Source organism: Mixophyes fleayi, chromosome 6 (genome assembly GCF_038048845.1).
Source record: "Mixophyes fleayi isolate aMixFle1 chromosome 6, aMixFle1.hap1, whole genome shotgun sequence".
Lineage (NCBI taxonomy): Eukaryota > Metazoa > Chordata > Amphibia > Anura > Limnodynastidae > Mixophyes > Mixophyes fleayi.
Window position 1 is genome coordinate 13,060,527 of NC_134407.1, and position 26,055 is coordinate 13,086,581.

Below are 26,055 nucleotides of genomic sequence, written 5' to 3' on the forward strand. Positions count from 1 at the left end.
ACAAACAAATAAGTACATATATTACCCCAGACCATGTGGGAAAATGTCTTGTGGCCTGATTGGGTATATCAAGGAGTAAGTTGGGATATACAAAAGAAACATTCATACTGATCTGGGACTGGAAAAAAATTGCAACTTGAGAAACTAGCCTAACACTTTTCTTGCAGGTTTTCTTGATAGTGATGCAACTAAAAGCTGACATAAAATCAGTGTTTCAGGACCTAACTAAAGTCTGGCGATGAGCATGTAATTCAGGTTGCGGGGAAGAGTCATGTATGAAACAGAAATAGGAATACATTGAAAAAGAAATAAGAAACCTCTTACAATGGAGAAAGACACCGCACTGGAGGAGGGGCACCACTATTCAGCTAATCAGGGTCAGACTGATACAAAGGGGTGAATTAAATTCCCTGGGATCAGCTGCTGGACCTCACTGCGATATCTGACTGGGTTCATTTATGGGCACCACAGGATATGAACATCACTGATATTCCAGCACACCTCTGTGGGGTGCAAAACGCAAATCAGTTAAGTTACATCCAGGGGAGGGCTGTCAAAATTTTGTTTGGAGGGCAAAACTCGACTCAGCAGCCTCTTAGAATCACTTTAAAGCAAAAAAAATGTTGGTGACCCAGCCCAAGGTAGCCCACTATGGGACCAGCCCAGGGGGCAGATGCCCCCCAGCCTGCCCGTGGTTACATTGCTGCAGTTGCCTTCAGGACCACTCTAGATGCACCTTGTGGCTCATTGCAGGGCATTTAATCCCCCCTTAGTGATTTGCCTTAATATATAGTACCCGTCAGCTATACTTTGTAAAATCACCTTTCAGGACTGCTAGACATATTCATAGTTTCCTGGCTATTATTTGTTATATGTGATACTTTCTGGTCTTTTTCTTTATTTTGAAAATTTTGGAACACCTCCTAAAATACATTGACTCAAAGGAAAATAGGGCAGAGGTCACCACCATGTGAAGTAGTGTCTGCTTCACCCCTGTATCCAGCTGGCAGTAGGGATCAGTGAGTGTAGGGATTAGAAGTAGTGCTGGAATCATTTTATTTATGTACAAAATATATTTACATTTTTTTAGATGTTAGCTTGGCTTTATCTGTCCTGTCAGTAAGTGTACTGGTGGTTGGCAGACCCAGATACACTGTACAATATATACAACTGCTTATGATTCCCAGTCTCTGAGATCTCTATATCCATGTTCTGTAAGTGAAGGCTAAGACAACCAGTGACTGTCTGCAGAGGCATGCTGGCACTTGTAGTGCCACTATAGGCTGAGAGCCAGTAGAGCCTGCTGGGACTTGTAGTCCCCCAACAGCCCACAGGTCACTCACTGCTTCTGCAAATCTCTTGTCTGCTATTGGCTCTTCTGTCTGCCAATCAATTCTCTGTGAACCTGTAGTCTTTGAGATTCTAATCTGCCATTCTATTGCTTCCCGCCCCCTGACAATTTCTCACCTGCGTCACGTGATTGGCTGTCCCTTTGCGAGTTGCTGATTGGCCTACTTTATCTTTTAAGCCCACCTACTCCGTTGGGACTGGCTGTCTCACTGCTTCCTGTCTCTACGATCGGGGCTTTGTGATTGGCTGGATTTTGGCGGGAGGAGTAGGTTTAAAATCTTCGGGTTGGGGAGTTGTTCGGTGTCTGCGCCGCACCGGACCGGGGGCGTCTGAGGTGAGTAGTAATATACGGGCTAATGGTACACGGGTCATCGTCTGTCCCAGCACAGGCCTCAAGCGGCCGGAGGAGCCCCTCCATGTGTTATCTACCAGTGTGTGTGTACACGGTGCCTTCCCTGCCTAGTAGCAGCGTGTCCTGCCTGTGGCCTTCCTTCTGCTGTGGCACCACAAGTAGCAGCATGTTCTGCCTGTGGCCTTCCTTCTGCTGTGGCACTACAAGTAGCGGCATGTCCTGCCGGTGGCTTTCCTTCTGCTGTGGCACTACAAGTAGCGGCATGTCCTGCCGGTGGCTTTCCTTCTGCTGTGGCACCACAAGTAGCAGCATGTCCTGCCTGTGGCCTTCTTTCTGCTGTGGCACCACAAATAGCAGCATGTCCTGTTGGTGGCTTTCCTTCTGCTGTGGCACCACAAGTAGCAGCATGCCCTGCCTGTGGCTCTCTGGCTACTGAGTAACAACATGCCCTGTTGGTTTCCAGCCATTGTGGGACCATAAGTAACAGCATACCCTGCCTGTGACTTGCCAGCTTGTCTGGAAGCACTTGTGGAGCCACAGCCTAATGGGGCACTAGGACATCTGTGTGCAGGCAGGCCATGCTGGGACTTGTAGCTCCATAGCAGCTGGAGGGACACTGGCTCCTTATCTCTGCTGTATGGAGGAGGAGGTGTGCTGCACAGAAAAAAATCTCATCTGTTGTCTTCTCTTTCAGGTCTCCGCCATGTCTTTCCAGTTCAATATCCCGTTGGCTTTTAAAGATCTGCTGCAGAGTGGAGGCGTGGGGCAGTATGTGGTCCAAGAGGTGCAGTCTGTACGTCAGCTGGCCCCGCAGCTCAGTGGTAAGACTCTTATATGTGGGTTATAGTACTTGTCAGCATGTGCATTTCATGGCAAAACATCTGGTGCAGATGAGGTGCTGAACTGACTAGATACTTTTTAAATGTTTGTTTAGAATTTCATAATTTTGTGTCAGTGTTGCATGTTTTAACCACCTGGTGATTGAATTTTTATTATGTGGGGCAGCATGGTGGTTCAGTGGTTAGCACATCTGCCTTACAGCACTGGGGTCATGAGTTCAATTCTTGCCTTATCTTTGAGGAGTTTGTAAGTCCTTCCTGTGTTTGTGTGGGTTTCTTCTGGGTGCTCTGGTTTCCTCCCACACTCCAAAAACATACTTGTAGGTTAATTGGCTGCTAACAAATTGACCCTAGTCTGTCTGTTTGTGTTAGGGAATTTTAACTGTAAGCCCCAATGGTTCAGGGACTGATGTGAGTGAGTTCTCTGTACAGCGCTGTGGAATTAGTGGTGCTATATATATGGTGATGTGTGCTCCCCCAAAGCTATTGCTGTTTTATCAACTGTCAAACTTTCCTATCTTAATGTTATCAGTCCCCACTACTTAATCTTATACATTTACAGTATTTTGATTTTAATTTTAAAAAAATTAAAAAGAAATAAGTGATTAAACTATCTAGATGCAATTTGAATTCCCCACTTTATTTTGACCCAGTTGTGGGTAGTTGTTTTCACATAGGGAGACACTTGCTTTCCTGTAAGTTATGTACGTTTCATAATATAATTTTTCTTGTTCCTGCAGCTTATAAAGCATCTCTCTGCTCCAAGGGTCCTCAGTGTGTCTTTGAGCACTTTGATGCGCTTTACAGTATGTTGTAGTAAGTATTCACTTGCTTGGAATCATGATGGAATACACTATTCTGTGCTGTACTTATCAATGGAGAATAAGTTTCGCTGGAGCCATGTACACAAGTGTGAACCCTGGTGGTTAAAGTGTAGATGTCGGCCTAAAACTTATCGCCTTTTGCCACATGATGAATCTATGGCAAATGTGACTCCTTCGTCCTCTGGGTTATGACCTCTACTTGCAGCCCTCGGTCTGTAATCTTGGTGGCTGTGGAGAAGGATCTCGCTGCCACTGTAAGGCCAGACCTATAGTAACTTCTATTGGTCTTTCTCAGCCTTTGTCTGGTCTGCCCACCATAGTGAGTGTGCAGAGTCTGAGGGGACCTACAGGATGGACCGGGACCTAGAGGGGGCAGGGCAGAGGTCATTACTCACTAAGAGGTGATGGGGAGACATGAGCACATATCTTTGGTAATCTGATGGCAATGACTGATTTGGTCAGTCTACTCTGGTTGATCTGTGGCACAATTTATAAACCTAATGGTCGAATTATATATGATTTTGTGACTATCTTTCAAACCGCATTTCTTTGGTTGTTTCACCAACAGGCATGACCATGCAATTTTTGTAAAGTGTTTGCATAAATACACATGTGTGGCAAGTTTTCGCTTAAGGGATAAATCGGTCTTCTGTGGAAATTTATAAAAGTGGATTGCAACCTCAATCATACCTGATTGTTGGTTAGATACCTGCAGTACCTTAACCAGTTTATATGTAGTTTATATCTTCAATTGAATGTGTATCCCTGACCACACCCCAGTATCATATGATCAATATTTGTGATGTAACTTTCTAGTGTGCAGGTTTGTTTTCCAGGATTCCACAAATGTCTGCCAGTCCCTTAGTGTAAAGCTGTAGGATGTGTCTACCTATAAGGCTTTTTCATCTAACGATTGGTCTTTTCCTGCAGTCACTTCCGCTCCTTAGATGCTGCCCTGAAAGAAGATCTTCTGGAGCTGCTTGTAAAAGGTATAGTTGCTGTTCCAGTTTTCTCTACCCAGGGATGGGGTTCTCCTAAGTCATCATAGGAGAACAGACAATGGAGTCTCCTCTCTTAGGAGGTAGGGCACAAAAAATATCTGAGGAACACCCTACAACCTCCATCAGCTACTGTAAAACAAATTTTAAAATAAAGTTTTGACCATGTTTGAAATGAGTCTGTTTTATTCAAAGAAACAGGATCTGCCTTCTAGAACAGTGATGGCTAACCTGTGACACTCCAGCTGTTGTGAAACTACAAGTCCCAGCATGCTCTGCCAGCTCTCAGCTAGTTATCTACTGGCAAAGCATGCTGGGGCTTGTAGTTTCACAACACCTGGAGTGTCACAGGTTAGCCATCACTGTTCTAGAGTGATCCTAATGTGCTTTTATAGCTCGGATCAGCCCCTATTATTGCTAAATGGTTTGGTTACATTTTCTCAGGATAGGAGCACAGCAAATCCAGAGCATGAGCTCGTTCATCTACTGAGTTCAATAGAGAATGTAATGCTTATATTCCTTACTAATTATTTTCTAGCCACTTCTCAACATGCGAGTGAGCTCCCGTCCATCCTGGAAGATCAGACGCTATCTACAGCAGATCGCAGTGTCCACCTGAACACCCTGAAGATGACCTGCTTCCTCCTCGTACACCTGGTGGAGGCCTTTGAGGTGGAGACGTACAAAGCTGCTTTGGGAAATGTGGAGCCCAGTGGCAGGGTAATGGCTGAACACACACAGGAGCTCAGTTCTCTTGTATAAACACTTGCTCAATTTTTTTATTTTTGTTATCAGGGCAAGAAGAGCAAGTCCAAAGCAGATGGCTTTTTGTGGGAGTCTGAGCGTGAGAAGGTCCTGCAGACGATCACCCATCTCCTTCAGCTGGATATTCGACGTCTTTGGAGCATGTCACTGGTAGAGGAGGAGTTTATAAGGTTTGGATACTTTCTATCTTGTATACTATACATGTGGTCATACCTAATCATAAGGTGGTGTGTGTGTGTGTGTATTGGAGAGACCTTGAATAGACCACCAAGAATTACATTTTATCGTGTAACACTGTTAAAATAATTTGTGTTGCGTGTGATGGCACAATTTTGTCTTTCTGCCACGTGATGAGTCCAAGGCGAATGTGACTCCTTCGGCCTCTGAGTTATAACCTCTACTCATCGCCCTCGGTCTGTAATCTTGGTGGCTGTGGAGAAGGATCTCGCTGCCACTGTAAGGCCAGACCTATAATAACTTATTATTGGTCTCTCTCAGCCTTTGTCTGGTCTGCCCACCATAGTGAGTGTGCAGAGTCTGAGGGGACCTACAGGATGGACCGGGACCTAGAGGGGGCAGGGCGGAGGTCATTGCTCACTAAGAGGTGATGGGGAGGCATGAGCACATATCTTTGGTAATCTGATGGCAAGTTAAATGGCATTAGCTGTGTATATCTGAAACCTCTATTTACCCGATGACTATGAACATGTCTGACTTCTGTCTCCTCAGCATGGTTACCGGCTGCTGCTACAAGATGATGGAGAATCCCAGTATAGGAGCGCTGAAAAACAAACCTGTGTGGGAAGCCTTGTCGCACCTCCTCGGAGTGGCTGTGAAACGCTCCAATGACACTCTGAGTAAGTATGTAGGGCAGGACAGGAAGTAACTGGAGCTTGGTGCAGTGTGGTAGTTACATTTTGTGGTGTGTTGGTTCCTGGGTGTTTCTAGTACAGTAGTGTAGTCACACATCTCCACTAGTACTGCTGACCTCACTATCTATTCATAACCTTTCTGAGGTACCTCCCGAGTGCCTGAATCACACCAACACGAAGCCGCTAAATATTTAGCATGTTCTTGTATATACTTGATGATTCTGGTGTTATCCATATTTGAGTTGAAAGCCTTTTGAGACAGACTATTTTATACATCAATTCATGAGACCTGTATATGGAAGTACTCTGTGCTCTATATAAAGTGGGTCTTCATAGACCAACATATGCTCTATATGGAGTCAATGATGTACGCTGGCTCTGTCTGTCTGTCTGTCATAGAAGTTGGTCCCCCACATAATGGTGGTTACTGGGTTAGAGAGAGCAGCAATGTTGGGTTTGAAGTGTAATAGTCCCATATTTTTAAGGTCTGCCATATGATGAGACCAAGGCAAATGTGACTCCTTCGTCCTCTGGGTTATGACCTCTACTCATCGCCCTCGGTCTGTAATCTTGGTGGCTGTGGAGAAGGATCTCGCTGCCACTGTAAGGCCAGACCTATAGTAACTTTTATTATTGGTCTTTCTCAGCCTTTGTCTGATCTGCCCACCATAGTGAGTGTGCAGAGTCTGAGGGGACCTACAGGATGGACCGGCACCTAGAGGGGGCAGGGCGGAGGTCATTGCTCATTAAGAGGTGATGGGGAGGCATGAGCACATATCTTTGGTAATCTGATGGCAGGTGACTTTGTTGTAGTCTAGTTTGGTGGCTCCATAAAATTACTAATGGGCTTCGTTTTTGGAAATTAGATTGTCCTCAGGGCAGTTTCCCCAAGTGGCAATGTCATGCCAGTATTCAGCTCTATTTTGTGATTTATATACATTGGAGGATTTCAGCATTTTAAGATTATAAAAGTAACAGGTGGTGGAAAATGATAAATGTTACAAACGTATACATTCTTTTTGGTTGGCTGTAAATGGTACTTATTAATTTTAATCAAATACTTCAAACAACAGTAACATGATATTCACTCTATAAAATAACTTCCCCCACAAAACCCAAAATAGGGGTGGAATTGTTTTGTTTTTGTTTTGCCTCCACGTGTTGATAATGTAGATAATAATGCCTGATATGGAGAGGCTTATAGCATACGGCTGTTTGTAGATTATTCTGTGTAGAACCTGGAGTATTAAATGCCACCAATGTGGGTCCTTTATAAACCCATCTGATCTTCTCATTGGTGCTCTCTGCAATATCAGTGTGAATATATTTGTTGTGTCTCTTGCAGGTATCAGTGTGAAGGTGATTCAGCTCTTGCAGCACTTTGAACACTTGGCTCCAGTGCTGGTCCAGGCTGTGACTCTCTGGGCCACAGAGTATGGGATGAAGTCTCTGGTGGGGGAGATCATGAGGTGAGGGGGGGGGGGGGGGGCTTGTTTTAATTTTATCTCCCATGTCTTATTGAAGCTCATACACTTATTGAGGTTGTGATGGTACATGTACAGCATGGGAGGATACTCATGAATCATACAAGATCACAGCCATGTACATATTTCAGAGCTATCAAAATTAAGTATGTGATGTCAAACCCATATATAAGGGTGATAACCTGATGTGGAGGAGCTGCAAGGAACACTCCCCAAATAGCATAAAACAAAAACTATCTGACAATATGCCCATCTAGCCCCACAATGTGGAAGGTGCTCTGCGTGACTGGTGCATAAAAATATTCTTAAAGGTTGCAGTATAGGGGTGCCAACTCCTACAAGCGCGCCCTTTTTGAAATTGGTTCGAGGTGTGAGCAGCCAATCCCCATCCCCAATAAAAAAAATCAGCCCATAATCTTGGTTTTGATAGAAAGTCCACATTTTTGGGCACAGTAGAAAGACCTATTTGTTGGATAGGTTGTGCTTTCAGAATTATGGATTTATAGGAACTGATGGCATCTTAATATAGACTATTCAGCTAGGTATAAAGAGCCACTTAACATAAGACTGCCAGGGTCACAATTAGATTAACACATTTAGTTATTGTGATTCTTTAATGCTGAAATAACTGGGCTGCAATAGTAAACCTAATATGGGACAGTTGAAAGAAGTATCATGACTGTATACTTTCACATGTAACTGTCCGTTGGGATACGGCCATGATGTTCTTTGTTGGTAAATTGTGCGTTAATTCTAGTTAATTGTGTACTGGGCAATTTATCGATATTTGAGAATCTTCTCTTATTTTACAGGAAGATTGGACAGAAGTCCTGTCAGGATCTTTCGCGGGAGAACTCTGGAGTGAAAACCATCTCAACCTTTATAACGCAGTTATCAGAGCGGATTCCAACTATCATGATGCCCAATATCAGTGTGTTAATGGGTTACTTGGATGGAGAGGTGAGATGCCAAAAAAGGTGGTGGGGTTTCTAGTGATATGAGGGGACTCTTTGTGACAATAGGGTACAGTAGGCAGACTAGGAGTAGAGGCACTTTAAACATCTTTGAGTTTCCCCCATACTATACCCGTCCTGTCTAGAAGCAACCTCAGTCTTTGTATTACCAAGCATAGAAGAGAGGGCCAACAAAACGTAAAAGAAACCACTTAAATGTAAACAGCAACATGAAACCAGCTAGACCTAGGGGAGGGTGCAGTGAGCACTGACCTGTCGGAATGGAAAAACTAAAGGATGGTTGCAGCACACGGCACCCAGCTCAGACACCGGACAAGCAGAGCAGAAGAAACATAGGTTCACCTCCGTTACTTGGAAGACTAATTTAAAAATGATCCTTAGTGAGACCTGAGCAACAGATAAAGATCCCATGGTTCAGTTGGCTGTACAAAGGGCTAAGCGTCTAGAATCCCTTGCTAAAGTCTTAAACATTCCTCAGAGCTGGCGCTGGAAGATAATGGAGTGCGCAGAAACCTTCAGTTTTAGAGAGAAAAGTCATCAGCCCTTATCTAGACCCACCTCCAGGAAGGCAAAAATGGGAAGTGTGAAAACCCTGGTTTTTGATATCAAAGGATGGAAGTCTTCTGTACCTGATAATTTGCAGAAGATGAAGTCTTCCATGTCTTAAGCATTATCCTCACCACTGCTTGTGAGAATCCCTATGTCTGAAGAATTAGGGTCACAGTAGCCATGCTGTCAAAGCCAGACTATCGAAATGGTGGCAATGAAGAGTACTCTGAACCAGAAGGTCTGGACAAAGGGGGTAACCTACCGCCATTGCCAGAACGTTCAAGTATCATGCTCTGCGTGGGCAGTCTGGTGCCGCCAGTAAGGTGGTAACCCGTTCACTTGAGGTTTTCTTGAGAGCCTGTGGGAGCATGGGAAAAGAGGTACACTAAATTAAACTGGCATGGAATCTGTGTATCCTTCTTTTTCATCCCTGGACTTCAAGCAGAAGAGAGGGACACAATGAGCTGTCTGGCTGACCCTGAATGCTACATGAGAAGGCCAGAAACTTTCACCCCTGGGATGAAGATAGCTGATATTATTGGAAAAACACACACTCTCACACACTGGTCTTGGGTAGAGAGAGAATCTTAGCTTTTGAGCGGTATACCTTCTGAGCCATAGTATTGATATGGAGACCCAGAAAATGCATATGTTGTGTCAGACTCATGGAGGATCTGGCACTAAGCCATGGGCTTCCAGAAACCAAATCGTTAGCTGAATTTTCCTTGGAAGTGAATTGGACGGTGCCTTCAACAGGTTGTCCAGATAGGGTCCGATAGTGAGTCTCTGACAACGCAGGACCCTTGCCATGACTATTATCTTAAAGAACACCCAGGGAACCTACTGATAATAATTGTTGTGGACTGCAGATCAAAGAATACATTGATGCCTCTCCTAAAATGGAAACATGTAGATAGGCATCTTATGTCAATTGACACCTGGAATTTCTTGTGTTCTATGCTGCATTTAGAGTTCAATGATTACCTCCAGTTGAGATTTGAGATCAGACAAAATGAGCAGTCTCATTTTGGCATCGGACAGAGGTTGGAGTAAAACCCCATCCCTTGTTTCAGTGGTGGCACTAGGACAATTGCAGAAGCTTTCTGAGAGTGCATGAAGGCAGACCTGTGGGGGAGAATCTGTGTTGATGGAAGTTTACCAGATCTTTAATAGCCACGTGTCAACATCCCCTGAGCCTATGCATCCAAAGGTGATGTCTGTTCTTGGTCCTGAAAATGCAGTTGACTGGCTCCAACCACAAGATTGTGAAGCGGGCTTTTCACCTGTCTTGGGAGCCCATGTCTGCCTCTGGGGGACCCCTTGAAGAAAAGGACTGCCCTTGGTAGGGAGCTCTCCATGTCCTTCCTGGCCCAAACAATCGCCGGTTTGGCCAGGGTTATGAGAGTTATGATATAAGTAGCTACATATTTGTTAGTAATATCACCTAGGGCATTGCCATAAGGACAACATTTGGCACCTGTGGGTGCTAAATGACCAGTAACCATACACTACCAGGCAATCCTAGAGTATATGCCAAAAATCACTAGCAAGGGATTGACATGTGGAACTACTCCTTTGACCCATCCGGTACGGGCCAAATGGAGTATGGTGCACCAGCTGTAGCATAGACAAGTGAATCTAGTAGCGGAGGCATGGTGTGGCACTTCAAAGACTGTTAAGCATGTGGAACCACTCCTCGTTCAGACGTGGTCCTAAGTCCAATTCCCATCTTGTGAATATAAATCGGGAGGGGCCAGCCAAAAGTTGAGGTTATATACTAGAAATATTATTCTGAGTGCCCACTATGCATAAAAGGCTTTTGATGGGGGAGGATGACTGGATCAGAGGGATAGAGGAGGAAAGCTGGGAGGCAACAATGAAAGGCAGAGTTAGGTATTTCTCTCTCCAGAGATAAGTGTGCAAAAGTCTTCAAACATCAGCCTCCTATAATTGCCCTATAGTAGTAATGCTATATCTACGCCATATATTATAATCCTGTAGTTTGCCAAGTTCAGAGAGAGCGAAATTATACCACAGCGGAGTGGAGGAATCCTCTTCTTGGGCTCCCAGTATATGATGAGAGATGCCAAATCTTCAAAGCTTGCCTAATGGTGTAAACTTGTGTGAACATTTACACACAAGTAATATCACTAGAGGAGGCAGACACATAGAGGGGTACCGCTGTGGACTGGGACATCACTCTTGTGAATTTGGCTAACAAGGTCTTCTGTGACCTAGCCTACGCTGATTCCTCCAGGGCCGCCAACGCAGGAGCGGGCGCAGGCTGCACACGGCGTCCAGGTCCTGCTGCCCACAAGATAATTTCACTTTACGTTTGGCACAGACGTGTATGTATGTAATTATTGTGTATAGAAAAACCAAGAGATTACTGCACTAGTGTAAAATCTCAATAAAACTGCGTACAATAAAGTAATAAATTTTAGCTTGGCTGTTGTCCTCATGTAATGATCCCAGAGGAAAACACAAATCCAGAAACGGAAGAAAATACTCGTATAAGGATACAAAAGAAAAGCCAAAGCCACACCAAGTGACTACACACGTGTAGAACTGCTTTCAAAGTGTTTATTATCAAGATGCTTAAAATGCTTACAAAAGGATAATAAAAATGAGACTTATCTGAATCGTCGTGTACACAACCATTGGCTCGAGTCCGGACTAATGTAGCAACACGAAGGTGATTTAACGTAGCAAACCCTCCAACACGTTTCATTGAAGCCACTTCATCAGTGGTAAAAGGTTTCACTGCAAATACATACTTGTATAGTATACATAATTAATGGAAGATCACCTTGTGAAATTCTAAACGAAAATGGTGCCAAGTGATGTAGAAAATCGTGTATATTAAATTGTATCAAAGCTGGATGCAAATCTCGCGATTGTAAAAACGGATATTTCTGTACTCAACCAGCCAAATGCCTGACACCAGTGCATGCCAAAAAGTTATGTTGTTTTTTTGTTTTGTTCTTTCCACCTAAGTAAAATTTTATTATCAAAATGAATGTGATCTTTTTTATTATATACTGTATGTGTGTCTATGTATACGTGTGTGTATGTATATAGTTATTGTAACACTAAAAGTTGTCAAAATAAAACCTGCAACTATGGTTATTAAGCTTCTTCCAGGAACAAAGTATAACCAAACTATAGACGGATAATTGCACGCTGAGACACACTACACTGCTACAGCAGGTGTAATCCCCACAAAATAAAGCCTATAATACTGCAAAAAACAGGTGCTGAAGGCTATAATACATTTAAATGGCAGATGGTACCAGACAGGAGAGGGCATAGAAAACAGTACTCTGCTTGGGGCAGAGAGCTGCAGTCAGACAGCGTCTCCACTGCAGAAAAATAGCTGCCTCCATGCGGAGGAGGAGGACCGTCCACCCAGTACTGCCCACAGAATAGCCACCTCCGATTCACAGCTAACACTCTACTTCCAGTGAGTAACTGTCGTCTTTCTTTCACACACTGTCCCGGCTTTAGGCCGATGTATTGAAGGTGCCCTGTCTGAACTGCAGCATCGGGATCCACTGAGATGTTCACTCCTAGTGGAGTACTATCGCACGGCCCACACCGATCGGCACAGCTGTCGCATTAGTGCACACACTCCGTCCTGTTAAATTCCGGGGAGATGCCGGCAAGCAGGAGAGGCCGTTTAAGCTTCACTCCCGTAAGCCCTGACAGTGGGGTGGGAGGATGAAAAGAAAAGTGTTGTATAGAGGGGACAGCCGGCATTGGCAGTATCTGGGGTGAGTGGAGCGGACAAGATACACACCTGGCACAGGGACTCGAGGTGAAAGAAGCCGACAGGCTATTCACTTACAGGAGGGGGGTAAATTTATCAAGCTGCAGGTTTAAAAAAAGTGGAGATGTTGCTTATAGCACCCAATTGGATTCTAGCTGTTATTTTGTAGCATGTAGTAAATAACAACTAGAATCTGGTTGCTATAGGCAACATCTCCACTTTTGTCAAGCCTGCATCTTGATAATTTGACCCCAGGGTCTTAAAAGGGGGTCCCTGCGATGACACAAGAAACTAGTGGAAAAAAAGCCACTGTAGGCAGAAGCTCATAGTACTACCAAGCAGTTTAACTAAAACTGAGATGGCTTCCAGAAAGGAGAGGCATAATGGGGGACAAATATACTCTCAGCGATTTGTTTTAAAGTGCCTTTACTTCTAACTGCTTACTATACCTCAATGTCTCACAGTCTTCCACAATGGCAGAAAAGAAAAGTTATAATTATATCCCTTTCTAGTGACGTTATAGATTTTCCTGTGAGCATTTTTCCTGTAAACATAAATAAAATGAAATTAACCTTCCCAGTACTAACCGGTTTTCCTTCTTGCGCTGGTCGTAGCCGTACACTATGAGAAACACTGTGCTGACTGTGATGGGAGAGATGATTGTCCGTGTGCTCAGTGGAGATCATCTGGATGAGTTGGAAAAGAACACCAGAGAGAGCTTTCTGGACACGTTGCAGGAACACATACACGACGTCCATACCTTCGTGCGTTCCTGCGTCCTGCAGATTTACAATCGTATCGTCCAGGAAAAGGTGAGAGGTTTGTCGTCTTAATTTTTCAAAGGGTCCTGACGCCTCCCTCAACCCTGCTTCTTCCTGTCTTCTAAGCTGCCTTGTGTCTTTCCCAGGCTCTACCGTTGTCTCGCTTCCAGTCTGTTGTCACTCTGGTGGTCGGCCGTCTGTTTGATAAATCGGTGAAGGTGTGCAAGAATGCTATACAGGTCCTGGCCTCTTTCCTGGCCAACAATCCTTTCACGTGTAAGGTGAGTACCCTACACATGTTATCACTCAACCTCCCGTCTCTGCTTTGCCTACTTGCAATGGCTTATATGCCAGGCATAAAATGTACAGAGGAATAGCCTAAATCTTTTGCACTACTTTAGGGTTTGTGACTATCTCCCCCTCTGCGTAGACCTGTTATAACCCCAATGATCTAAATGTAAAGGCAGGAGTTACGAGATGTTCACTAGCTGTTGGATTTTGGATACGCTACTCGTGATTATCAATCGTTTGGAGGAACCATTTAGCGCATTATGGGACATAAACGTAATATAGCGTCACTTTCTCAGAAAAAGCGCTAATACGCTAAACCAGTGCAGTATGTTGGAGGCTGCTTTTCTATTCTCGTTGACGTGTTCTACTCTTTATTCTATAACCAGTACGTTATTTTACAGCTTAGCAGCGCTGACCTAAAGGAGCCTCTGGAAAAAGAAACAAAGAAGCTTAAAGAACTTCTGGAGAAAGAGAGAGGGAAACCCCAAGGTACCCCCCTGTCTCCAATTCCTTCACCTGCTGTAATACCACCAGTTCCTGCACCTGTTTTCTGGTCCCTGCTTCTGACCACTGAGCCCTCTCCCTCTTGTTTTCTTTGTAGCTGTTGTCATCTCCCCGGAAGAGGAGTGGGAGGCCATGCTGCCTGAGCTGCAGGAGACCCTGCGCGTCCTGGAGCAGGAGAGTAACGAGGAGGGCGATGACACCGTGGAGGAGGCAGATACTCCCCAGCAGCTACACAAACAGATTCTGCTCCTCCTGAGGAACACCAGTTACAAGTCAGTGAGCGTGGCCATGGGGAGCCTCTAAGGCCAGTGCACCGGGTCCCACGCTGACGCTGTCTCTCTCTTTGTAGACGGGCCATCCTCCTGGTGAAGAAAGGGGTATTGTGCTTCCCGGAAAACTCCATGTTTGCAGCGGGACAGGACTCTGAGGATAATGCAGTGCTGACCATTCTGGAGCAAATCTTCACTGGTACTGACTCCGCCCCCCCTTCCCCCAATCACTATTATCAAGTCTCTTAGACCGTGGGTAACTTAAGATGAGAACTTAGACCTAAAAGCTTTCTCCAAATTCAGGAGGAAGTCACGGTGATCAGTCATTGTGTCTCTTTGGCAGGAAGAATGAGTAGTTCTTCCAACCATTGCTTCTTGCATTTTGCAATCTAGGAAGTCTCCTTCTAGACCCCCCACCCACTTTTCAAGCTGTTGACAGCACAGAGAGTATTTACAAATGGTATGGCGATCATCCAGACTCAGCGGATCATAGTCCCTTGTATAGTAGGTTATTATTATCAGGGAGGCCGTCTGTCTACATATGTAGACATGCCAAGAGTCTCCCTATGTATGTAGAAGCCAATTATTCTTTGGATATGGCTCTTGGATTGACCGTATTGCTTTCTGTCACCGGCCCACCTCTGTAAGATAGAGGATTAGTGAAACTTTCATGCACTGGGAGAAATAACTCTGCCTCTCTCTGTGGTGGTCTCTCTGCAACTGTTGTATTAGTCTTTCCTGCCCACCCAAATATAAACTTTCTGTGAATGCTTTGGACTTAAAGGTAGTTCTGGAAACCCCTCAGAAGCATCAAACCTGCTCCTTTCCTGGAAGTTGGCTTTGTTTGGTTACCACAAGTACCTATGTGGATGCCGCCTCAGGGCCTACATGTGACGGTTCTTTAATGGCAGTTGCTTGCAATAGTGCACCTTGTTACTTTCCATCCTCTTTGAGGGACAATTGTTTTCCTGTTCAGCCAGCTTATAAATCCCATTTTTGTTGTTGGAGAGGTGCAAATTTTGCTCATCCTTTATTAGCAGAACGACGGGTGTCTATATTCAGAACCCTCTCAGGGTTCACTACCTGGCAAAGCTTTAGTGACCCCTTTCGCACTGACTGGTATCTTCTATTGTCCTGTGGGTCTTGGCTGTAAATCTGTGTCATTAGTGGATGTTATTCTCAAAGGGCTTTGTATACTATACCGCCTGAGCTCACTCTACTATATTTATCCAGCAAAGGATGAAGAGTCAGAAGCCCCCACAAGCGAGGAACAAGTGCAGCCCCCTTCACGAGATGGGGCCGCCTCTGAGCAGCCCCCAGAGGACCAGAAGTCTGAATTGAGCAAGCAGGAAATGCTGGTTCAGTACCTGACTGACGCTCATCATTTTGCCGTAAAGATAGAGGAAGCCATTGATGCAATAAGCAAAATGATGTACGAGGCCGCCTCATCTGGTAAATACTCACATTCTGGTCCCCCTGAGCCCCTCCAGAAGGTTGCAAGACTTTATTTTGTTGTTTTTTTTTTTTTTTTTTTTTCATTTTTCTAGTTGTGCAGGAAGTCATTGAATTCTTTGTTACTGTGTCGCAATTTGGGGTGCCCCAAGCTGTTATTGGGGTACGTCGCATGCTTCCTCTCATCTGGTCGAAGGAGCCTGGTGTCCGTGATGCCGTGGTGGGTGCTTACCGGCAGCTGTACCTTACTTCTACTCCTGACTCGGACAGGTAATGCCCCGTTTATTTTGTAGTCCTTTTTATGGATGTGTCTTAAGTGCAAAACATTAAAGACTCCCGGGTCTGGGTTCCATTCATTCATAATCTATTGAGAAGAGTGATACTGTACACCAGATATGAAGTGTAGAGTCAACTGACTTAATAGACTAGTCATATGGGAATTTATGTTTAAATAAACCAACCTTTTAGTATGGAATTTTATGTTTGGACTCCTTATACCATATAACTTTTATAGCATGAATGTGCTTTTCTTTAATGTATTCCAAATCAGTCAGCACTCAGCTTAGTAAAAGATATACTATTAAACATATAATATAAAAGTATCTTAAGGCACAGAGGAAGAAACACATATAAGGACTAATAAGGGTTTCATTTTCAATTGTTAGATTACACTCGCTGGATTACAGTTGTGTATAACGGGAGTGATCCAGCGCCCAGTGTCGTTTTAGTGTAGGTGTCACAAATGGTCCTTTGTGGTCTTTCAGGGTGAAAGCTCAGAATTTGGTTCGGAATCTGTCTCTGCTGATGGTCGACTCCTCTGCAGGAACGATCCAGTGTTTGGAGGAGATTGTAAGTATGCACATCTACATACATCTGTTCTGTGTTTTGCTACCATAGTATGTTTCTCTTTCTTTGTCTGCTTCATGGATCATTTATTTCCCCTGGTTTTTTGGGTTTTTTTTTAATCTGTGTTTAAATGTCCTAGATTTTGGAATTTGTACAGAAGGGGGAAATTCGTCCCTCTGTCATGCAGTTGCTTTGGGAGAAGTTTACCCATAAGTCGCCTTGTTCTGATCTGGAACGTCGAGCTGCCATCATGTTGCTGGGTATGATGTCTCGGTGAGTCTTTGTATACACACCTCCTCAGTATGCTGAGTGTTATACGCCGACTCTTTCTTACTCGTCTGTGTGGTTTATCTCAGGGGTCAGCCAGAAATTGTGCTCAGTAACTTGGAAACTCTGGTGACCGTGGGTCTGGGCCCCGATGTGCAGAAGGATTATCAGGTGGCACAAGAAGTCTGTACCTGCATCTTAAAAATCACAGATGGCCAGAAGGTCAGTTGAAATGAGGATGAGGGGTGTTCAGTTCTGTTTGTGGGATTAGTTTTGTATAAAGCTATAGGCTGCTATGGCGCTTTAAAAAAAAAAAAAAAATGCGGATGAGTTGGGCTCCTGTCGTTACTTTAAGATCAAGTTGGCAGGGATTTCAGCTAAACTTATTTTTTTAATTCCCGCAGCCATCTCTGGGTAAGAAATCTGCACCTTACCGGCTTCCACGGGACCACTGTCTTTTCCAAAATCTGACCGAAGCCGTTGTCGGAGGTGAGTGCTTTTGGTAAAAACTCAGTTTGTCTTGCAAAGCCATGTGGGGGGCACTGCTGACCATGTGGTTGGCACTGCTGACCATGTGTATAGACGGGGCTGTGATGAGAGTAAGGCACCACTCGTGTGATTGCATTGTTATGTGTTCTTATACGTGCTGCATAGCAACATCTGAGTATGTGGGGCATGGATCTGAACTGATGGGTAAAGAAACCCTGACATGTTGCATGTATGGCTAACCGGGAGGTCCTTGTGCTACTACGGCTCCCCCAATGAGCAGGAACGATGGACCACTGGAAGGTGTTAGGACTTTGGTGATGCATATGACATCCTGTAGGGCCATTTGCCAGCTATCCCTAGTTTCCAGGCTTTAGGATTGTCCTAATTTGGTATTGACAGCTGTAGAGTGAACTTCCTGTTCTGCGTATATTCAGTTTGTACTAACATTTAATATGCTTCAGTAGTTTGATATTAAAAATGAGCAATTAAATTGCTAAAAATCAGTCACTGTTCAGTGACTGCGTGAAGCGCTTGCATCACCTGTCCAGAAGTAGCGTTCCTGGAATTGGTTTTCATATGCTTAATATGAATATACCTAACTTTTTTGGTAAGAGTGTGTGAGTTTGTGTGTGTGTGTGGGGGGGAGTTTGTGTGTGTGTGGTTTGTGTGTGTGTGGTTTGTGTATTCACACTGTGAAATCCTACATCAGGGATCACTCAGCAGAACATGCACTGGTTGCCCTTCAAAGAGACCGCAGTCCGGCTGGTGTATGAAATCGGGGAAGAACCAGAGGAGGTCTGTGCAGACATCTTGCAGAGATGCAGTCAGCTGGTCCTACAGGAGATGAACAACCAAGGAGAAGGTGAGTAGGCGCTGACACAGCAGAGGATGACCCGCACGGATACATTAGTTACATGATACACACAGGTAGAGGGAGTGGATACAACTCTCCATGTTTGGTGACGTGTTTTCAGACTGTTCTTGGCCTGGCCATGCCCACAATATCGCCCTGTCATCTCCATGATGGAACTGTAGTATATGCTCTCCTACATGTAAGCAGAAGACATACAGAGGGGAAGTGAAATCCAGAGTCTGAACATGTAATTGTGGAAATGAGTCAGAGGGTATATTTGGAATTCATGGAAGCCCCCCCTTCCCCACATTGTAGCTGTCTGTTCCACTACCCGCTGCAGGTGTGTAACGACACCTGATTGGGCACATCTTGTCTAGCTAGCCTCGCATTAATGCCAGCACTCTTCTGCCTGGTGTAGTGTGCCAAGAGGCCATGTGAGAAACCTCAATAGAAAATGTTCCGTCTACCCTACTGTGTCTCACTTTCTGCACAACTGGCCTCCAAAGGGATTAGTCCATTATAAATTCCCAGTGCCCGTTTTTTCAGAGGTAGTTATTGTCTGTAGTTATGTTGCCATTGTGAGGTTAGTACTCCCCCCGGTTAATGCAGTGTTACCTGCGGAGGTGCTGCTGGGGCCATTTTTGTGTCTGGTGAATGTATCCAACTTACTGGCAGCTGCTGTTGGGGCTTTTCCCTGCTTTCTATATTTTATGGTTCTTGTTTTATTTGTGTTTTAATTTGCAGTTGTGAGCACATCCAACAAAATATATACCCACTTTGAGATTCTGGGATATACTTCACTACAATAGTCAACCTCTTTTTATATATGGCTTTTTTTAACCTAACCAGTTTTCAGGAACTTATTCACAGATTATTCTAAGGAATAGAGACCTTTAGACTATACAGTTTTCTAGCCGCTTATAGCTGCCCCCAATGTTCCGGATCGGAGTAAGGAGCACGTTCGTTAAACTTTTCTGTAGGTGTTAGTGCAGTAAGTGAAGAAATTCTGTTCACGGTGGGTTTGTGCAGTGAGGAAAATGTCCGGGGTTGCAGTGTTAAATAGCTCAGAGATCTTGCCAATGATTAAGTCCTCTCTTGTTTCTCAGCATCTACGGTACCCGCTTATCTTCTCACCCACCTGCTGTCGCTGGCGGGGGACGTGGCGTTGCAGCTGGTGATACATTTGGAGTGTACGGTCAGCGCGGAGCTCAGGAGGAGGAGAGTCTTAAAGGAGGAACAAGAAGCGGAGAAAATGGGGAAGAACAAGCAACGGAAGAGTAAGGTGAGGACTTTCTGCGGCAAACTCGAAAGGTATTATAGACCTAGGCAAGTCCTGCTATCCGTGTGTCTGAATATAAAATGAAAGGACCACATTGATTTGGTGCAGAGATCTTTCTGCTTCTCTGATTCTGAGGCTCTGTTTTATCTAGGGGAATGAGAGTATGGAGGAAGAAGATCTGGGACTGGTGGGCGCCTCAGCCGATGACGCAGATGCTGAACTAATACAAAAGATTTGTGACAATGAGCTACTTAATGGTAAGTGTGGGACAAAACTGCTCCCATCCGATTTAACTGCTTAATTTTAAAGAAAACATTGCACAACTGGCCGGCGAGGCAGGACGTGGTCCTTGTTGGGGTTGGTTATGTATGGCACAGATGTTCTTAGACTAATGTGCCAACTGACCTCCTTTGTGTCCGTAGGACAACAGTGCTTGTCTGCATTTCTGCCCCTTGTTCTCCGGGTCTGTAAAAGCACCACGAAGTTCACCGACCCAGACCTGTGCACAGCGGCCACCCTCGCTCTCACCAAATTCATGATGATCAGGTAACGTCTAGATCCGCGGACTTCATGTTTTAATTGAATCTTTCACATGGAATGTTTCACACGCTCATCCATTCCGTTCTCTTGTATCCTCATTCTTGGTTCTGATGTGTCTCCAGCTCAGATTTCTGTGACACTCACCTACGTCTTATCTTCACTCTTCTGGAGAAGTCTCTGCTGCCAGGGGTTCGCTCCAATATAATGATTGCCTTGGGGGACCTCAGCATCCGCTTCCCTAACCTTATTGAACCGTGGACCCCACACCTCTATGCCAGGTAAAAAAATACACTTGGATTAAAATACACCGTGATATTATTGACCTGGTCATGCCCTGTTCAAGAGTAGCCAAACAAGACTTGTTGCATAGGTAGGTTGATGCAGGCTGGCTTATGTCCCACCCCTAGGAGGCAGATTACTTGCCATTATAACCCTTCTGCTCTCCCGGTTGTCATTAAATTGTGATAAGTGGGTACAGGATTTTTGGCCCTACTTTCGTCTGACGTGGTTAAGTCCATCTTGCTACCTGCTCGTGAAGATGTTTACAGCCTTATGCCCCTTGATACCGTGATTCTAGAGTAGATGGAGTCGAGGGTTATAGAAAACTCAGCGTTTGGTTTTTAACCCAATATGTGTGTCCCCCTTAAAGCCTTGGAGAAAATGATTTGATGGTAGGTGAAAAAAGTTTAATTTAAGCCTTTAATAATGTGGATCCATCACCTACACATAGTGGAAGTGATTTTATAGGCTGAATTCATGGGACTGCATCCTATCTATTCACTGGGAACCACTACGGCATGGGTATAGATTAGGTCTCATGAGTGTCAGGTGATACGCAAGTGTCTTCACCTGTTCTGAACCAGTATGCAGCCTACCACTGGGCAGTCTCCACTGTGTATAGGTAATGGCAAGATTAAGGAATTTGTGAAACTGTTTTCTCAATCTGTGTACATGATTAACTTGTGAACTTACAGTATTTATGGTTTCTAAGCAAGACACCAGAAGCTTCACCTAATTCATGCCAATACTACCCATTGGTTCTTTAGACTCCGCGATGAATCCTGTGAAGTTCGGAAGACTTCAGCCATTGTAATGACCCATCTAATTCTGAAGGACATGGTGAAGGTTAAAGGACAAGTTAGTGAGATGGCTGTGCTACTCATAGATGCAGACCAAGAAATAGCCTCTCTGGCCAAGAACTTCTTCACAGAGTTGTCCAACAAGGTACTTAGAATATAGCCGTAAGAAAATGTCCCTCATCATAAATTACCGCACTCCTAAACCCAGGTCTGTTTCCCCAGGGTAATGCTGTATACAACCTTTTGCCTGATATTATCAGCCGCTTGTCCGATCCAGATTGTGGTGTTGAGGAAGAATCTTTTCATAAGATCATGAGGTAATTACATATATCAGTGGTTTATGTACTTAAGATTATATGTGTTCTTCTAAGGACTCTGCTACACAAGCTAATTTTGGTGATCCATTCTCATTCCTCCTTTAAAAACAGGCTCATCTCGCCAATCCTAAAGAAACCATATCTAGTCCGGCCTCTTCACACCTACCACATTATTTGTCTCATATCCTCCTGGACCTCTCTGTCGAAACATTTCTTTCCCAGTTCACTTCCTACCTATCAAACCCCTTCTTCAGTGTCCGTACATTTGGTACACCCTCCTCTCACGTATCTGTTCAAGTCCCAGAAGCCATTGCTGCTGGCCCTCTATTTTGGTCCTTAATACCTCATTTTCTTGGACTTAATCCAGCTCTATAGAGTCGACACACAAATTGACCTCTCCCCTTTTATATTTTGTGTCCCATTGTTTCTCTACCATCTCTATATGAGTGTCCCTGCGCCATCTTATGCTCAATATCTTCCATCCTCCGAGTCCCCACACTCCTTTACTGTCAATAAACCCAAAACCTCCTCTGTAACCCATGCCTGCTGCCTTGTGGTTGACCTTTGCTTTGCCAGTATACACCCTCGGTCTCATCCTAAACACTACCAAAACTTGCTCATCTTTTGGCTTGACTACTGCCTTCAAAGTTTTAAAAGATGTTTCAAAACCCAGCACATTACCCAAGACTATCCTACTCCCACCTGATACTGCTCAGTATGGGCTCAACCCTGATACTCCAGATACGGACAACTCCTTAAATAAACGGTTTGATTTTCTTTTAAAGAGCTTATTTCCTCCTTTGGTTCGGTGCCTAGGCCAGCCTCTGAAACCACTTATGGTGGTTAATGCTACATTTACTTGGGTGGATCAACTCCAGTGGGAGTCACAATATGGCAGACTTAGAGTGGAGCTAACGCAGCTTGCCTATGACACCCATCATCTGACATGGAGAAAGTGGTGCTAGATTCTGCCAGATTCTCAAACAATTTTGCAGTGGTGTAGTCCTGCAATTCAGTACTCTGAGCAAGCAGCCTTAGACAGGGAAAATTGGGAGTACTGGTTGCTGACCAAAATTTTAGGACCTCGCCACTACCAAATTATAGTCAGTGATCAGTACATCTGAAAGATCGCTGTCTTAAGACTACATTTAAAAAGGATTCGACAAAGTCCATAGCATCTATATTGGCACTTGTGTTTTTTCGAGAAGTAATGATTGTTCTGGATGTGGTTAAAACCCCAGTGAAGACTTGTGATTCACCATCCCCAGCTTAGTGTCCAACTGGCCACAACAGTGTTCCTGAGCCAACTCTGCTCCTCAGAAAGTGTTCCTTCTAATAACAAAATTTGCTCTCTAGAGGAGCCTCCGTCCCCACTTCTGACCAACCCACACACTACCATCTAGTATCGCATGCGTGTGTTGGAGACGATGACATCGACACTGGCTGCAGTGCTATGTTCTTCATGAAATGGGTCCCGGGCATCCAGAGTCCCATGTAGCTTCCTTTTTAAGGTGGTGAATGAATATCTCCCAGTTCTCAATGTTGGTGTGCCCACTAGTAACTACAACTGCCAGCCTCCTGGCCTAATCTACTGTGCATCTTCTGATCTTAGTTTATCTTTTAAATATATAATTTCTCTGCATTTTACAGATGACTAAATTAAAAAAAAAAGATATAGAATGATAATTTGTCCTCTTGAGATGTTGCATGTATGTTCTCCAAATCGGGCGTATTAAAAATATTTGGTGATGAACCCTCTTGTAAGCATGTTGTGGGGGGGCGTGTTTTTACCTTTATCGTTCCTCTTTTAAAGTCTGCTGGTCTCTAACAAGGTTATGTACAGACATTAATCTCCTGGTACGTGCTGAGTGTACGTTCAAGTGATAATATTCCAGGATTCTTCAGTTCTGTTTCTGAAGTTTAGTCTCTATTCCCCTCAGACATCTCCTATCGTACATCACGAAGGACAAGCAGACCGAGAGTTTAGTGGAGAAAATGTGCCACCGATTCCGTACAGCCAGGTAAAAGCCGATAACAGCTGTGTATGACTGCGGATATTCTCTTATACTACTTTGATGAAGAGACGCTCTGTCCCGCTGCCTATTTTACCAGTGTCTGCATGTTCTGCTTTTTCTATTCTTCAAAAGTTTTCGGAATAGTTTGTGTGTGAAAGTGTCCAGACGGCGTAGTTTGGAATTCTGCAATCTCACCCATGACCTCCAGCCCTTGCATAACGCCATACTGTTTGACCCGTCATGTCCGTCTGTTTGCTGCATATTGCGCTGGAGTCTTCTGCTTGCTTGTAGTCTCCTGTCCCTACAAACGTGTCTCTTGTGTGCAACGTGTCTAATCTCTACATTCCTCTTAGGACCGAGCGCCAGTGGAGGGATCTTGCCCATTGTCTCTCCCTCCTACCGTTCTCGGAGAAAGGTCTGAGTAAGATGCAGGATTGCTTTGACTGCTATGGAGATAAACTGAGTGACGATGCTGTGTACAATTCCTTCATAAGCGTCGTGGGAAAGATGCGGCGGGGTGCAAAGCCGGACCTGAAGGTGCTGTTGAGTCTGTTACTTCCCCTCTATAAATATGTTCTATGCTGTGTATTTTCTGGCGAGTTTCCCCTGCAGGAGGAGGGTGGGGGGTGGTGGGAGGCTTTAGAGAGGAGCACTGCCAGATCGTCGTCAGTAGTCACATGTGTTTTAGCACGTTGCTAGGTACAGGTGAACTGTTTGTAATTGGTCGCTGGTAGTTACCAGTTAGAAGCCAGCAGCGTAACCCTCACATTTAAATATATTGACCGCACCAAGGTTAATTTTACAATTGTGTCCTTATTAACACATTGCAATACTTCCAGATCCAGTTATATTTCACGGGGTACGGTCACAGGTGGTTTATCTGGATATAGTGCATGATTTATTTTTCTAAGTAACAAATGTATAGTACATGAAAGTGGATATTTATTTATTCCTCCCCAGCCCTAGTTACATTTGCACTGTGACTTTTTGTTATTTACTAATCCATGGTTTTTCAAACTTTTACCGCAGACTTTAATTGACGAGTTTGAACACAAACTCAATGTCTGTCATAACAAGGGTTTGGAGAACCTGGATGTTCCCGGAGAGGCCGTTGCTGGAGGCCAGCAGCCGCCGCCAACCGTGCAGAAGAATCCGCGTAAGTATCGAATCCTGGGATCCCACAGCTGTATCCGGTTCTACATACCCTGACTGGTGCATTGAGGGTTAAAAACTGGGATGAATGGACTTTGTGGAGACCTCCTGTAACATTGTTTTTTTTTTTTTTAATTATCTAAAGAATGCTTTTGCTTAAGAAATGTTTCCTGCTCTGGTGAATGAAACGGGTTTCTGTGCTTCTTCCTTCCCGTTTACATTAGAAGGCCATGAATTCCGCCCTACTTGGCGGATGGATCTCCTATATTATAACACAATGCTTTAATTGATGTACCTTTTTTAACAGGATTTCACAATGGTGCACGGTAGAGCAATGGGGGAGGGCTAGTATGATGGTACAGTCTGATTTAAATGTGAGGTATAATATTTAGGTAACTTTTTATATGCTATGCATTCCTTATGGTAGTATGTTTCCTGACCGCACATTGCACCATTAAATACTATGAAACTGCTTATGTAACTTTTAGGGACGTTTGCTCAGGTCTACTATAATCTATGCTAATATGCTTATTTTATTTAAAACATTTTCAGCTAAGAGACGGCCCCTTAAGTCTGTAAATAAAGCCCCAAAAGCCAATGAGGAAAATGAATTTCAGACCCCAAAATCTCGCGCCCCCAGGAAGTGTAACCGGAAAGTGACCGTAACGTTCTCAAGCGACGAGGAGTCTGGTAAGTCTAGCGATTAAAACATTGTGAGTGTATCAGCGTGTCTTCCAAACAAAACTCTTCTTAACTGTGCTGTTTGCTTGTCAGATTTGGAGGCCGAACTGAGTGAAGCAGACACGCCCAAAAATCCCACCCCCATCAGACGCACCGCTGCCAGATCGCGCGCCCGGTGACCAGGAATGTAGGGCCCTCGCTGACCCCTTGCTTTACTCCCGCTGCCGGCTCTTTCATTTGTTACTATTTGTATAATAAACCTTCAGTCTCTTCTTACAAAGTTTGTGCATCTGGTGTTATCTTATGCTAGATCATGTGTCTTGGACTTTTTGTTCCTGAGAGAACTCATTTGATCAGGTATAGATACAGGGCATATTTGTTGGAAACACGTGTTTTATAAAGGAGAGCTCCAGCTATACATATTAACAAAATGTCAATCAAATTCAATTGGAACGTCTCTAGAAAGTTTCTTCACCCCCTCCTC

General features: G+C 44.3%; 1 protein-coding gene and 3 non-coding genes across 4 annotated transcripts; all 4 read left to right on the forward strand.

Moving 5' to 3' along the window:
* The first annotated feature begins 1,576 nt into the window (after positions 1–1,576).
* NCAPD2 (non-SMC condensin I complex subunit D2) lies at positions 1,577–25,851 on the forward strand. The gene is made up of 32 exons (XM_075215851.1): positions 1,577–1,684; positions 2,397–2,523; positions 3,282–3,357; positions 4,296–4,354; positions 4,902–5,083; positions 5,159–5,298; positions 5,858–5,985; positions 7,346–7,469; positions 8,297–8,444; positions 13,391–13,588; positions 13,684–13,818; positions 14,230–14,317; positions 14,430–14,604; positions 14,682–14,800; positions 15,835–16,053; positions 16,149–16,323; positions 16,818–16,902; positions 17,039–17,172; positions 17,256–17,388; positions 17,571–17,655; positions 18,365–18,517; positions 19,615–19,790; positions 19,939–20,044; positions 20,210–20,333; positions 20,450–20,605; positions 21,374–21,551; positions 21,629–21,723; positions 23,664–23,744; positions 24,092–24,275; positions 24,768–24,894; positions 25,443–25,580; positions 25,665–25,851. The coding sequence occupies exons 2-32, from the start codon at positions 2,406–2,408 to the stop codon at positions 25,748–25,750; spliced, it is 4,125 nt and encodes a 1,374-aa protein (XP_075071952.1). The 5' UTR covers positions 1,577–1,684; positions 2,397–2,405; the 3' UTR covers positions 25,751–25,851.
* LOC142095545 (small nucleolar RNA U85) lies at positions 3,506–3,810 on the forward strand. Its single transcript, XR_012677807.1, has one exon. It is a non-coding gene; the product is annotated as a small nucleolar RNA U85 (small nucleolar RNA).
* Positions 5,471–5,776, forward strand: LOC142095543 (small nucleolar RNA U85). Its single transcript, XR_012677806.1, has one exon. It is a non-coding gene; the product is annotated as a small nucleolar RNA U85 (small nucleolar RNA).
* LOC142095542 (small nucleolar RNA U85) lies at positions 6,490–6,797 on the forward strand. The gene has a single exon (XR_012677805.1). It is a non-coding gene; the product is annotated as a small nucleolar RNA U85 (small nucleolar RNA).
* Positions 25,852–26,055: the final 204 nt, after the last annotated feature.

Excerpts from the sequence above, each read along its gene's own strand:
- NCAPD2 (XM_075215851.1), top strand. The coding sequence starts at position 2,406 with ATGTCTTTCCAGTTCAATATCCCGTTGGCTTTTAAAGATCTGCTGCAG. Across the intron at positions 14,318-14,429 it reads AGAGAGAGGGAAACCCCAAG|CTGTTGTCATCTCCCCGGAA; the intron begins GTACCCCCCTGT and ends TTTTCTTTGTAG. Across the intron at positions 21,724-23,663 it reads TCTTTTCATAAGATCATGAG|ACATCTCCTATCGTACATCA; the intron begins GTAATTACATAT and ends TATTCCCCTCAG.